The sequence below is a fragment of the Colobus angolensis genome, unplaced genomic scaffold (assembly GCF_000951035.1).
Source record: "Colobus angolensis palliatus isolate OR3802 unplaced genomic scaffold, Cang.pa_1.0 Scaffold111, whole genome shotgun sequence".
Taxonomy (NCBI): Eukaryota; Metazoa; Chordata; class Mammalia; order Primates; family Cercopithecidae; genus Colobus; species Colobus angolensis.
The window spans coordinates 2,075,502-2,091,454 of NW_012112142.1; the positions used below are offsets into that span (position 1 = coordinate 2,075,502).

At 35.3% G+C, this 15,953-nt stretch overlaps 1 protein-coding gene across 1 annotated transcript in view; it reads left to right on the forward strand.

Moving 5' to 3' along the window:
• LRBA (LPS-responsive vesicle trafficking, beach and anchor containing) overlaps positions 1-15,953 on the forward strand; it is a 785,611-nt gene that overhangs the window by 97,739 nt on the left and 671,919 nt on the right. Inside the window, exons 5-11 of the mRNA XM_011956584.1 lie at positions 2,492-2,587; positions 6,678-6,799; positions 6,890-7,016; positions 7,691-7,810; positions 9,300-9,446; positions 14,515-14,712; positions 14,904-15,037. Coding sequence (XP_011811974.1) covers positions 2,492-2,587; positions 6,678-6,799; positions 6,890-7,016; positions 7,691-7,810; positions 9,300-9,446; positions 14,515-14,712; positions 14,904-15,037 — 944 coding nt within the window. The remainder of the gene's footprint in view (positions 1-2,491; positions 2,588-6,677; positions 6,800-6,889; positions 7,017-7,690; positions 7,811-9,299; positions 9,447-14,514; positions 14,713-14,903; positions 15,038-15,953) is intronic.

Sequence of the window (15,953 nt, forward strand, 5' to 3'; positions counted from 1 at the left end):
TGATCGAGTCGGTTACTGAAGCTTGTGCATTTGTCACGTAGTTCTCGTGTTATGGGTTTCATCTCTATCATTTCTTTTAAGGACTGCTGTACATTGGTTATTCTAGTTAGCTATTTGTCAAATCTTTTTTCAAGGATTTTAGTTTCTTTGTGCTGGTTACGTAGTTCCTCCTTTAGCTCTGAGAAGTTTGATTGACTGAAGGCTTTTTCTCTCGACTCATCAGAGTCTTTCTCCGTCCAGCTTTGTTCCATTGCTGGCGATGAGCTGCATTCCTTTGGAGGGGGAAATGCCCTCTGATTTTTTGAATTTCCAGCTTTTCTGCACTGCTTTTTCCCCATCTTTGTGGTTTTATCTACCTTTGATCTTTGATGATGGTGACGTACTGACGGGGTTTTGGTGTGGGTATTCTTTCTGTTTGTCAGTTTTCCGTCTAACAATCAGGACCCTCAGCTGTAGGTCTGTTAGAGTTTGCTTGAGGTCCTCTCCAGACCTTATTTGCCTGGATATCAGCAGTGGAGGCTACAGAAGATAGAATATTGCTGAACAGCGAGTGTTGTTGTCTGATTCTTGCTGTGGAAGCTTTGTCTCAGGGGTGTACCCCACCGTGTGAGGTGTGAGGTGTCAGTCTGCACCTAGTGGGGGATGTCTCCCAGTTAGGCTACTCGGGTCAGGGTCCCACTTGAGCAGGCAGTCTGTCCGTTCTCAGATTTCAACCTCTGTACTGGGAGATCACTGCTCTCTTCAGAGCTTTCAGACGGGGGCATTTACCTCTGTCAAAGTTTCTGCTGCTTTTTGTTTAGCTATGACCTGTCCCCAGAGGAAGAGTCTACAGAGGCAGGCAGGCCGGCCGGCCTTGAGCTGTGGTGGGCTCCACCCAATTTGAGCTTCCAGGTGTCTTTGTTTACCTACTTAAGCCTCAGCGATGGTGGGCACCCCTCCCCCAGCCTCACTGCTGCCTTGCAGTTAGATCTCAGACTGCTGTGCTAGCAATGAGGGAGGCTCTGTGGGTGTGGGACCCCTCTGGGCCAGGTGTGGGATATAATCTCCTGGTGTGCCGTTTGCTAGGACTCTTGGTAAAGTGCAGTATTAGGGTGGAAGTTACCCAATTTTCCAGGTGTTGTGTATCTCAATTTTCTTTGGCTAGGAAAAGGAATTCCCTTCCCCCTTGCACTTCCCAGATGAGGTGATACCTTGCCCTGCTTCAGCTCTCGCTGGTCAGGCTGCACCCACGGACCAGCGCCAACTGTCCGACATGACCCAGTGAGATGAACCTGGTACCTCAGTTGAAAATGCAGAAATCATCCATCTTCTGTGTCGCTCACGCTGGGAGCTGGAGGCTGGAGCTGTTCCTATTCGGCCATCTTATCCCACTTTCTTTATCCACTCATTGATTGATGGGCATTTGGGTTGGTTCCACGATTTTGCAATTGTCAATTATGCTGCTATAAACATGCTTGTGCAAGTATCTTTTTGAAGTACCTTTAACAGTGGAATATAGTAAGCATTATTTAAGTATTTGTTAAATTATTAAGTGTCTTAATTTTAAAGAAGGGTGGGTGGTGGGTTGGTGTAGTTTGTATTTTTAAAAGATCATTTTCCGCTGGGTGTGGTTGCTCATGCCTGTAATCCCAGCACTTTGGGAGGCTGAGGCAGGCGGATCACTTGAAGTCAGGATTTTGATACCAGCCTGGCCAATGTGGTGAAACCCTGCCTCTACTAAAAATACAAAAAATGTAAGCCGGGCACGGTGGCTTATGCCCGTAATCCCAGTACTTTGGGAGGCCCAGGCGGATGAGTCACCTGAGGTCGGTTCAAGACCAGCCTGACCAACATGGAGAAACCCCATCTCTGCTAAAAATACAACTTAGCTGTGTGTGATGGCGTGCACATGTACCACACAGGTGCTTGGGAGGCCGAGGCAGGAGAATTGTTTGAACCTGGGAGGAAGAGGTTGTGGTGAGCTGAGATTGCACCATTGCAGTCTATCCTGAGCGACAGAGTGAGACTCCATCTCAAAAACAAAACAAAGCAACAAAAAAATTAGCTGGTGTGGTGGCACACACCTGTAATCCCAGCTACTCTGCAGGTGAATCACTTGAACCCGGGAGGCAGAGTTTGCAGTGAGCCGAGATCGCGCCGCTGCACTTGGACTCCAGCCTGGGCGGCAGAGCGAGACTCCATCTCAAGAAAAGAAAAGAAAAAAAAAAAGATCATTTTTGCTGCAGCTTGGAGAAGAGTTTCAGATGTCTAATGATATTGGCTTGTATTTATTGAATACCTGATAGGCCCTACAGCATTACAAAAACTGGTGTAGAGTACATTATTTCTTTAAGATAATTGAAAGTAACTTAAAAGTTGTTTTCTATGCTTTTAAGCTTATAGCATTATTCCTGTATATATTTAAGCAAGGCTATATTAAAAATGTGTGTTTTTTTCTTTTTTGGTCTTCTGGTGAATACTGTGGTTAATGAATTGTTAATTATCTTCATAGCCTCCACATGCTGGGAAGTTGCTGTCTGTGTTGAAACATATGCCTCAGAAGTATGGTCCTGATGCCTTTTTTAACTTTCCAGGAAAGAGTGCTGCAGTAAGTAAATATTAATGAGGAAATCACTCCCAGTTCTTCTTTCCTTTGCTCCCTGAAAGTACAGCTCTGTGAACACCCCTGACAGGTTCTGTGCTAGGTAGAAACTTCTGCTCAACACACTTTAATCCTTATGACTGCATGTTACTTTTTTGTAATTGCTTTGGAGGTTGAGGAAACAGAGGCTTAAATTAGTTGAGAAAATGTTCAGTCACAGCTTGAGTCAGCAATGGAATAAGAACCTCATTCTTTTAAACATAGCCGTGTTGTCTTAAGTAGCTGTTTGTGTGTAACACCTTCATGTCTATCTTTGTGAACGTCTTTCTCTCACCTTTCATTACTCTACCTGTGTTTTTTTTTGTACCTGGTGTATAGAGTGATAGTGACGACATAGAGGCTTTGAAACTTACTATGCAAGTTTTCCTTGACTTGTGAGTTTCCAAATTATGTTGGTCTCAGCGTTCATGTAAGCTGTTAATCAGTTTATACATAAGACAATTATGTATAATAGTGATATCTGTAATGTTTCATAATGTTATTGAAGCACATTCTATAATGTATATATGGTATTTATGGAAGTTTTTAAAATCTCATTATTACGTTGGTCAGTCTTTTACAAGCAAAACAAACTATTTTTTTTTTTTCTTTTTGAGACGGAGTTTTGCTTTTGTTGCCCAGGCTGGAGTGCAGTGGCGCGATTTCGGCTCACTGCAACCTCTGCCTCCCGGGTTCTAGTGATTCTCCTGCCTCAGCCTCCTGAGTAGCTGGGATTACAAGCGCCCACCACTAAGCCTGACTAATTTTTGTACTTTTTGTAGTGATGGGGTTTTGCCACGTTGGCCAGGCTCGTCTGGAACTCCTGACCGCAGGTGATCCATCCACCTCAGCCTCCCGAAGTGCTGGGATTACAGGCGTGAGTCACCACGCCCGGCCCAAAACAAACTTTTAAAAAAGATATTTCAGTCTGTTCTTTTCCTGAGCTTATCTTTCAATCATTGTTTTATGTTTGTTCTTATAAAATCTTATATTAGGCCCTGTGTAGCCTAGCAATATCTGCAGAAAGATAAGAATATGTTTTAATATGACATTTGTGATATTTGAATGTTATATACACAATATACAACTTTCTTTGAAAAGTTTTATTGCCCAGTTTTTTCCTTTACAGTTTTTCCTTATAAGACCTTTTAGATTTGTAGCTTTTCAGAATAATTTTACTTTCTTATCATAGCCTATCATTGCCTCTAACATTAAAAAAAGTGTTCTTAAGAAATTAACTTTTTTCCTGCCTCATGTTATAATTTTATTATTTACAGTTCTCTGAGATTGCAGTGCATGCATTTATCTTGAAAGTAGGGCAGGTGAGCTGAACAGCTTTTGAAACTTGAAGAGAATAGATGTTTTAAATATGTTCAGTGACTTCCTTTCCTTAAACATAGCTTTTACTGGGAATTTAAAGTATTCATGAATGAAGTATTTTTGGAAAACGTATACATCTTTGCTATTATTTTGGGTGAGAGAGAACATGTGTACACACTGAATATATGTTTTTCTCCTAAAATTTTTTTTGTTAGTCTGTGAGTTGTAGTTATTCCTTTCCTTTTTTCTTAATGCAACGTTCATTTTAAATCAGCCTCTTGAAGTCTCAGTGTTATTACTGAAGTTTGGCTCTGTGATGTCGTTCATGTTTTAGGTCATATCTAATACATATAAAAGAATATATGTATATATTATATGTATACATACATGCATATGTAAGTTACAATAAAACAGAAGCTTGTATAGTTTGAATTTTTTAAAAACAGCTTTATTGAGATATAATTCACATACCACACAATTAACTCATTTAAAGTATATGATACAGTAGGTAAATGTGTTCACAGAGTTGTCAACCATTACCACAGTCAATTTTGGGACATTCTCATCACACCCAAAAGAAACCCCATACAGATTAGCAGCCACTCCCCATATTCCCCAGCTCTATTCTGGACCATTCATATTAGTGGAATCATACAACATGTAGTCTTTTGTGACTGGCTTTTTTCACTTATCATAATGTTTTCAAGGTCCATCCATGGTATAGCATGTATCAGTACTTCTTTTCTTTTTATGGCTAATATTATATTGTACGGATATACCATACTTTATTTAAATCATTTGTCAACTAATGGATATCTGGGATTTTCACTTTTTGGGCTACTATGAATAATACTGCTATGGACATTAGTGTACAATTTTATGTGTGAACAAAAGTTTTAATGTCCCCATCTCTAGACTGGGTCATATGGTTTTTGTTTAACATTTTGATGAACTTGCAGACTATTTTTCAAAGTAGCTGTAACATTTTATGATTCCACTAGCAATGTATAAGGGTCAAATTTCTCTACATTCTTGCCAACATGGTTAATGTCTATTTTTTTTGTTTTTGAGATGGAGCTTGCTCTGTCACCCAGACTGCAATGCACTGGTGTGCTCTTGGCTCACTGCAACCTCCGCCTCCCCGGTTCAAGCGATTCTTGTGTCTCAGCTTCCTGAGTAGCTGGGATTACAGGTGCATACCACCATGCCTAGCTAATTTTTGTGTTTTGTTCGTAGAGACGGGATTTCACCATATTGGCCAGGCTGGTCTTGAACTCCTGACCTCAAGTGAACCACCTGCCTCAGCCTCCCAAAGTGCTGGGATTATAGGCGTGAGCCACCACACCCGGCTAATATCTGTCTCTGTGATTGTATTAATAGCTATCCTAGTTGGTATAAAGTGGTATCTCATTGTAGTTTTGATTTGCATTTCCTTTATGACTAATGATATTGAGCATCTTTTTATGTTTTTATTGGCTATTTGTATATCTTTTTTGGAAACATGTATATTGAGATCTTTTGCCCTTTTTAAAATTTTACTTGTGCTTTTATTATTGAGTTGTAAGAGTACTTTATATATTTTGGTTACAAATCCTTTATCATTTATTCAGTTTGCAAATGTTTACTCCATTCTTGTGGCTTGTCTTTTCACTTTTTTGATGGTGTTCCTTAAAGCACAGGTTTTAATTTTAATGAAGTCCAATGTATATATTTTTTCTTTTGTCACTTATCCTTTTGGTGGCATAATAAGGATTTGCCTAACCAAAGGACACCAGGGCCTTATGCTAATACCACAGTCTTCATCCCTGTTACTTTATATTAATGGTAGGTTTTGAAATTGGTAGTATGAGTCCTCTAACTTTGCTCTTTTTTTTTTTTTTTTGAGACGGAGTTTTGTTCTTGTCATCCAGGCTGGAGTGCAATGGCGCGATCTCGGCTTACTGCAACCTCCGCCTCGTGGGTTCAAGCAATTCTCCTGCCTCAGCCTCCTGAGTAAATGGGATTACAGGCACCCACTACCATGACTGGCTAATTTTTGTATTGTTTTAGTAGAGACAGGATTTCACCATGTTGGTCAGGCCAGTCTTGAACTCCTGACCTCAGGTTATCCTCCCGCCTTGGCCTCCCAAAGTGCTGGGATTACAGGCGTGAGCCACTGCGTCTGGCCTGTTCTTCTTAAAGATTGTTTTGGCTATACAAGATCCTTTTATTATGTAGTATGATCTTTTAAATAAAAATCTAAACCAAGTGGTAAAGCCATTTGTATATTGACCTCTGAATAAAAATATTATGAACTAATCTTCTTCAGTTTTATATCTGTAGTTTTATAAAAGCAGCATATACCAAGTTTTTCTCTCTTCTCTTTCCATTCCTGTCCATCTTTCTCTATTCTAATACCTTAAAGTTTCATCAAATTTCCAATTTGTTATCACTTCCTGTCTCTTTTAATTAGAATCTCTGTGGATATGTTCATTTTAAGAAATGAAGAATATAAGATTCACGTGTCCAGGTTACACTGAATTTTTTTCATTTAATTAACATTACTATGTATTAGGGAAAATTAAAAAGTTACTATAAGTCTTCTTCCAGATAAAGAGTCTTCTTTCAGATATTTTGATTGTGACATAAAGTAATGTGATGTAGTTCAAATATATGTAGCATTGCAAAGTCTTATTTTCATGATTTTAATAATACAGGTTTTCACATGAGTTAATAACTCAAAGTTTCTTTCCTTTAGGCTATTGCATTACCTCCTATAGCCAAATGGCCGTACCAGAATGGTTTTACATTTCATACATGGCTTAGAATGGATCCTGTAAATAACATCAATGTAGATAAGGATAAACCATATTTGTATTGGTATGTATTTATTTAACTGATTAGTGTTAAAACCTTACTTTGAAACTGAGAAGAATATTTAGCGGTAAAATGAAAACCTAATCTTTATAGTTTCAGAACCAGCAAAGGTCTTGGCTATTCTGCTCATTTTGTTGGAGGCTGTTTGATTATAACATCAATAAAGTCAAAAGGAAAAGGCTTTCAACATTGTGTGAAATTTGATTTCAAGCCACAAAAGGTACATAATCTTGTTGAGTCATAGTTACGTTAACAAGCTATGCTAGTCATCAAAATGCTTAGTTTTAATGTTATTCAGATAATAACATGCTAAAGCACAACTCCATTTTTACTGTTTCAAAAGATGAAGCGTAAATCACTGGATAATTGACCTCTCTGATTTGGATATGAAAAAGATTGCAAATTTAGTTATTTATGGAGATTAAGGGAGATACAAATAGGAAATATCTATGGCATTTATTTTACTATTGCAAATTTAATATGTGTTTACTTTTGTACCTTAAAACTTAGAGGTTAATAAATGGTTCATCAACAAAATGTATAGATAGATAGGTAGTCAGATAGATTAAGCAAATATGGCAAAAATTTGACAATTGTGGAATCTAGGTGGTGTGAAAAGGGGGTGTTTGTACTTGATTTTCCGATTTTTGGGGTATGTTTGAAAATTTCCATAATAAAAAGCTGGAAAAATAATCTAGTGATTAAGTTCTTATCAGTTGAAAGGCTCATGAATAGATAATTGTTCCAGAAGGTAAATATTAAATTTAACAAAGATAGTCTTGTTTTATTTTTAGGTTGAATTACAGCTTATCATTTAACTTTTACTCATCAATATGGTTGCGTTATTGGGATAATTGTTATCTTTGTATTTTTAACTGTTTTTTGCTTCTTCAGTGGTATATGGTTACCATAGTGCACATCTATAACCGATGGAAGAATAGTGAACTTCGATGTTATGTGAATGGTGAACTGGCTTCCTATGGAGAGATAACATGGTTTGTCAACACTAGTGACGTAAGTAGTTTCAAAATGTTGCAATGAAAAAAATGATTTTAAAAGCATGAGTTTTTTAAACAAGAAACAGTTTTACAACTTGAATATAAAATTCAAATCATTACAATGGTAGATTTTTATAAACATAATTTGGCTAGCATGTTAATTTGTTAATAGAACTTAATATGTCACTAAAATATTAGTCCTTGTTATAAAATTATTCTGTATAGGTAGAAATAAGGATTTATAGCTAACAGTGGCTATATCTGGGGAGTGGGTCATTGGTTCATTTATCAAAATGAACGAGACCTCCTCTATAGGGTTCTGATCATTTTTCTGAATTAGTTAAATGATGCATGCTTATAAATCTTTCATATAATTCTAACTGCTATAGATAACTAGTATGTTGTAACATTTACAGGTTTCAAAAATAAATCTATAGGTTACAATGAAATTTACAATGTTTTTCCTGTAATTATTTTTTTTTAATAAAAACTTGAAAAATACAGAGCAGGAAAATGAACATAAAGTATATTACCCATACACCATTAACTCCTCTTTTCATATCCTTTGCTACACATATATACATATTTTGTGATGGTATAACCTTAAGAGATCAGGGTCCTGAATCAGACAGACTTAGGTTTGAATCTCAACTCTGTCGTTTATTGACTGTATGACCTTACCTAAATATTAGGCCTTAGTATTTTTCCTCCTGAAAATGGACATAAAATAATTAATACCTCAGAAAGTTGTCATCTGATTAAATCAGATAATATCCATAAATCTATTACCAGAGTGCCTTATGCAGAATGAGTGCTCAATAAATGTTAGCTCCTTTTTAATACAAAAAAGGGCTTGTATGTAAGTATCATTTTGTAACCTGTTTTTTCTTACATTAACTTTTACTGAGTGCTTTTTGTATTCCAGGCATTGTAATAAATAGCTTTATTTTCAAAAAGCCCCAGCAACCTTGCAAGATAAGCATTATTATAATCTTCATTTTACAGATTGGTGGAGTACAAAGAGGTTAAATAACTTGCCGTACTCAGTGGCATAGGATGCAGGGATTTGATCTAGGGGGGAGTTGGCTTGAGAACACACGTGTTTCAAACTTTTCTATATCCCCTAATATCATTACATACACATTTTTCAACATTCTTTCTAATGGTTTTATGGTATAAATTATTTTAGTCTATTTAGATACAGTTTAGAATGGACAAAACATTTATGATAATATAGGTTTTTATTATTTTTGGAGTTTTTTTTTTTTTTTTTCCTAATTCCTTTTTTTTTTCCTTTACAGACCTTTGACAAATGTTTCCTGATCCCCTAATATCATTACATACACATTTTTCAACATTCTTTCTAATGGTTTTATGGTATAAATTATTTTAGTCTATTTAGATACAGTTTAGAATGGACAAAACATTTATGATAATATAGGTTTTTATTATTTTTGGAGTTTTTTTTTTTTTTTTTCCTAATTCCTTTTTTTTTTCCTTTACAGACCTTTGACAAATGTTTCCTGGGCTCATCAGAAACAGCAGATGCTAATAGAGTATTCTGTGGCCAGATGACTGCAGTTTACCTTTTCAGTGAAGCTCTTAATGCAGCTCAGATATTTGCTATTTATCAGTTGGGCCTGGGATACAAGGTAGTTTACTTACTGTTTTGTGCTTAACCAATGTTAGTTCAGCTTGATTTGAAGGTGGGTTATACATGGAGAGTTTGGTTAATAGATACAAAAAAAAAAAAAAATGAGACCTACTATTTGATACCATGGTAGGGTGACTATAATCAATAATAACTGTACGTTTTAAAATAGTGTAATTGGATGATTTTCAACTAAATAGATAAATGCTTGAAGGGATGGATATCCATTCTCCATGATGTGCTTATTGCATGTTGCATGACTGTATTAAAACATCTTATGGGCCCCATAAATATATACACTTAAAATGTACGCACAACAAAAGAGATGTGTACAAATGGTAACCAGAAAAGAGTAGGAGTAGCCTACTTAAATTAGACAAAATAGACTTTAAGTCAAAAACTGTCAAAAGAGACAAAGACATTTGATGATGATAGGGTCAGTTCGCCAGAAAGATAGGACAAATATAGATATATGTACATAACATCAGAGCTCTCAAATATGTGAAACAAACTGATAGAATTAAAAGAAGTAGATAGCAACACCATGATAGTAGGAGACTTCAGTATTCAACTTTCAATAATGAATAGAACAACCAGACAGAAGATCAGTAAGTAAACAGAAGACTTGAACAGCAGTGCAGCCCAATGTATTTAGCAGTAATATACATACTACTCGATGAAACAACAGCAAAATGTGCATTCTTCTTATTCTTCTTCTTCTTTTTTTTTTTTTTGAGACAGAGTTTCACTCTTGTTGCCCAGGCTGGAGTGCAATGGCACAATCTCGGCTCATTGCAACCTCCACCTCCTGGGTTCAAGCGATTCTCCTGCCTCAGCCTCCCAAGTAGCTGGGATTACAGGCATGTGGCACCACACCTGGCTAATTTTGTACTTTCAATAGAGATGGGGTTTTGCTATTTTGGTCAGGCTGGTCTCAAACTCCTGACCTCAGGTGATCCTCCTGCCTTGGCTTCGCAAAGTGCTAGGATTGCAGGCGTGAGCCACTGTGCCTGGCCTGCATTCTGCTTAAGCACACATGGAACATTCTCCAGGATAGACATGTGTTATGCCACAAAGCGAGTGTCAACAAAGTTAAGATTGAAATTATACCAAGTATCTTTTTTGACCACAGTAAAATGAAACTAGAAACCAGTTGCCAAAGAAAAACTGGAAAGTCCACCAACATGTAGAAATTAAACAACACACTTAAAACAGCCATTGGGTCAAAGATATATCACAAGGAAAATTTGAAAATATCTTGAGACAAATCAAAATATAAGCACAACCTGCCAAAACTTATGGGATTCAGTGACCTCAGTCTAAGAGAGAAGATTATGGTGATAATGACTGATAAGAAAGATCTCAGATCAGTAACCTAATTTATACAGTATGGAACTGGAAAAAGAACAAATAAAGTCAATGTTAGCAGATAGAAGGAAATGATAAAATTTCGAGCAGAAATAAATGAAATAGAACAGCAGTCCTCAACCTTTTTGGTCCCAGAGACCAGTTTCATGGAAGACAGTTTTTCCACGGACCATGGGTGGTGGGGGCACAGGAGGGATGGTTTCGGGATGATTCAAATGCATTACATTTATTGTGCACTTTATTTCTGTTATTATTATATTGTAATATATAATGAAATAATTATATGACTCACCATAATGTAGAATCAGTGGGAGCCCTGAGCTTGTTTTCCTGCAACTAGATGGTCCCATCCAGGGGTGATGGGAGACAGTGACAGATTATCAGGTATTAATTTCTCATAAGGAGCACGCAATGTAGATCCCTTGCATGTGCAGTTCACAATAGGGTTCACCTTCCTATAAAAATCTGATCTGACAGGAGATGGAGCTCAGGCATTAATGTGAGTGATAGGGAGTGGCTGTTAATACAGATGAAGCTTGGCTTGCTTGCCCCCGCTCACTTCTTGCTGTTGTTCCTAACAGGTTATATACCTGGTTAGGGACCCTTGGAGTAGAAAATAGAAAAGTAGTGAGAAAAAAATCAGTGAAACTAACAGATTTTTTTTTTTTTTATTAAACATCAACAAAATTGACAAATTCTTACAAAGACTAAGGAAAAAAGAGTACATAAGTAAAATCAGAAATTAACGAGGAGGCATTATAACATGCCACAGAAATAGAAAGAATTATAAGAGAGTGCTATGAAAAGTATGCCAACAAATTGGATAATTTTGAAGAAATGGATAATTTTCTAGAAACATATGTCCTACTGAAACTGAATCAAGAATAAATTTTAAAAATCTGAAAAGACCTATAGCTAGTAAGGTGATTGAATCAATAATAAAAAGCTTTTCAACAAAGAAAGCTGAGGACTAGATGGCTTCACTGGAGAATGCTATCAGTTATTTAAAGAAGAATTAACACTAGTTCTCCTCAAATTTACAGAAATTTTAAGAGGAGGGAACATTTTCAAACTGATTTTATGAGGCCAGTGTCACCCTGATACCAAAGCCAGATCAAGATAGTACAAGAAAGAAAACTATAGACCATTATCCCTGATGAATATTGATGGAAAAATCCTCAATAAAACACTAAGAAATTGAATTTAACAGCACATTAAAAGAATGATATACATTGTCAAATTAAGATTTATTTCTGGAATGCAAAGATGGTTCAACATGAAAATCAGTCAATGCAATGTACCACATTAACAGTGAATTACAAAATCCATATGATCATATATCAGCTGATACAGAAAAAGCATTTGACAAAATTCAACACTCTTTCTTGGTTAAAAAACAAACAAAACACTCAACAATCTATGAATAGAAGGAAACTACCTCAACATAATAAAGTATTATATATGAAGAGCCCATGACTAAAAAATGGACAGTTTTTCCTCTAAAACCAGGAACAAAGCAAGGATGCTTATTCTTTCCATTTCTATTCAACATAGTATTTGGAAATCCAATTAGAGCAATTAGGCAAGAAAAAGAAATAAAAGGCAACTAAATTGGAAGGGAACAAGTAAAATGATCTGTTTGTATATGGCATGACCTTGTATCTACAAATCCCTAAAGATTTCACCAAAAACTGTTAGGACTAGGAAATGAATTCAGCAGACTTGCAAGGCACAAAATCAATACACACAAATCAATTGTGTTTCTATGTAGCAATAATGAAGTAATAATGAACAGTTTGAAAATTACAAAAACAATTTCTTTTAAAATAGCATCGAAAAGGATAACATACTTAGAAATAAACTCAACCAAGGTGGCAAAAGAGCTGTACCCTGACTCCCAATTCTAAAATTAATATGGAATCTCAAGGGATTCTCAGTAGCCAAAACAGTCTTTAAAAAGGGGAACAAAGTTGCAGGCTTTACACTTCCGGATTTCAAAATTTATTACAAGGCTATAATACATAATGAAAACAGTGTTAGACTTGCTTAGACACATAGGCCAAAAGAACACAATATAGTGTCCAGAAATTACCTTTTGCATATACGGTCAAATAATCTTTGACAAGTGAGGCAAGACCATATATTGGGGAAAGGACAGTGTGTTCAACACATGATGTTGGGAAAAGTGGATATCCAGATGCGAAAAATAAGAAAAAAAGTTTTATACTTAATTCATATTATATGTTATATATAAAAATGAGCTGAAAATGGATTAAAGACCTAAAAGTAACATGTAAAACTATAAAACTCCTGAAAGAATACATAAGGGAAAAGCTTTACAACATTGAATTTGGCAGTGATTTCTTGATTGATTGTGATACCAAAAGCACAGGCAACCAAAGCAAAAACAGACAAATAAGATGATGTCAAAGTTATAAAGTTCTGAGCATCAAAGGAAATATCCAGCAGAGTGGAAAGGTAACCTACAGAGTGAGAGAAAATATTTAGCAATCATATGTCTGATAAAGGATTAATATCCAGAATATATGAATCTTGTAACTCAACAACAACAACAAAACAACTAAAAATGCATAAAAGAGTTGAGTAGACATTTCTTTAAAGAAGATATGAAAATAGTCAATGAACATATGAAAAGATGCTCAATATCACTAGACATTAGAAAAATGCTAATTTAAATTACAGCGAGCTATAGCCTCACCATTTAGAATAACTCTTCAAAAAAGAAAACAGCAAATAACAGGTATTGGTGAGAATGTGGAGAAATTGGTACTTTTGTGCACTGTTGCAACAATATGAGGTTCCTCAAAAAATTAAAAATAGAACTTCCATGTGATCCAGTAATCTCACTTATGGGATATATACAAAATAATTGAAAAGAGGATCACGGAGACATATTTTCACACAAGAAATAGGGTCACAAGGAGATATTTGCCCAGCCATGTTCATAGTAATATTTTCAATAACTCAGAAATAGAGGTAACCCAGATGTCCAGTAGCAGGTGAATGGATAAAGAAAATGTGACAGAGAACACACATAAGCACACAGGACCATTATTCAACCTTAAGAAACAAGGAAATCCTGTCATCAGCTAAAACATGGAGGAACTATGAAGACATTGTGCTAAATGAAATGCTTTGGTCACAAAAAGGCAAATACTGTATGATTCCACTTACATGAGGTATCTAAGAGTCCAACTCATAGAAACAGAAAGTAGAATTGTGATAGTCAGGGACTGATGGGGAGCAGGAAATGGGGAGTTGTTAAATGGCTACAGAGTTTCAGTTTTGAAACATACAGAAGTTCTAGAGATTTGCCGTTTAGCAATATGAATACAGTTAGTGTTCCTCAATTACACACTTAAAAATACTTAAGATGGTAAGTTGTATATTATATACTTTTGACCACAATTTTGAAAAAAGAGTATAAGAAAAAAAGATAAAATGTGATCTGTTGGTCACTTTTACATTTTTAAGGTAAGGTTTTAATGTCAAGTTGACTTGATTTCCGTTATATCTTTAAATTCAGCCATTTTGAGAAGTAAACAAAGAGGGGTCCTCTTATATGATACTGTTAAAAGATTATCAACGGTCTACCTCCTTAAAATTTTACACCTGTGTTGATTTCTACTTAGATTCTCTTTTTGTGGCATACTATTTAACTGTTTTTAATTAATTCTTAGGGTACATTTAAATTCAAAGCAGAAAGCGACCTTTTCCTAGCTGAGCATCACAAACTTCTGTTGTATGATGGGAAACTCGCTAGTGCCATTGCGTTCACGTACAATCCACGGGCTACAGATGCCCAACTTTGCCTTGAATCATCTCCTAAGGACAATCCTTCAATTTTTGTTCATTCACCACATGCTCTCATGCTCCAGGTACTAACTGTGATCTTTTAAGAAAGTTTATATTGGTAATTTTTGATGTGTTATTGAGATGTATTTGGTAGCTTCTGTTAAATACATGGAATGTCACATTTTAGTGTTTCTGCATTTATTGTTGTGCCTTATTTTTAATTGTTTTGGAAAAGAAATCATTGAAGTCTTTACTGTGTTTTTGATCTTACAAGGATGTAAAGGCAGTTTTAACACATTCCATCCAAAGTGCAATGCATTCAATTGGAGGAGTACAAGTACTGTTTCCACTTTTTGCACAGTTGGATTACAGGCAATATTTGTCTGATGAGGTTGATTTGACTATATGGTGAGTGCTTTTGTTTCTTTAATTTGCTGTGAGGGTTACTTTCATCACTGTTGAGCTATACAATATTTTGTCTTTCAGGTTTTGTTGTAGAGTCAAAATAATTTAAAGAAACTTGTGAACTATAAACTGTATTACAAGACTATATTAATTATGTCAGTATTAACTCAAGTTCTTGTTTATCAGTAGGAAATATGGAAGCTGTAAGAAACACAGTAAATTGGTTTTAGAATAATGTAAATGGCAATAATGGGTTACACAAAAATAAATAGTTTTTTTGTCTAAATTTAAAATTTTTTTACTACCCATAATACAATAAAAAATTTTTAATTTCTGAAATATTTTAAATTATTTGGTAATGGATTTATTATGGAACTTTTCATATTTTAATTATTTATTACTGATTGCATTTATGTAATTGGAAGCCAACAATTTTAATAGCGTTATCTGAAGTGGATTAGTCTTTTTAAAAAAAAATTAGATTGTACATTTACCACATTTTTGTCTCTTGTGTTGTAGTCCTGAGTCTAAAAAAGACAAAGGGATGTGGGAAAGGAGTTTACATTTCTCATGGCTGTATATTCTAGTGAAACTGTATATAGTGAAATTATTGTTTCATTTGTAGTGAAATTATTGTTTCATTTGTTACTTGAGAAATTTAAATGACTTTTACATTCTCTCATTTTGAAATTCTCCCTTTGATTTTTGCTTTTATATGTAACTTGATGTCTACCACCAATGTGTATAATAATGGAATAGTTTTGTCCTGATTATTTTCAGGTAACAATTTTTTTTAAAAAAGAAAAAGTTATCAAATCCAGTATTTGTCAACTTATATTTTAAAAAATATAAAATTACCCTGACATATTAATACTTTATAGAATTGTTTTGTTCCGTGTTCTAACAGGGCTTACTTACA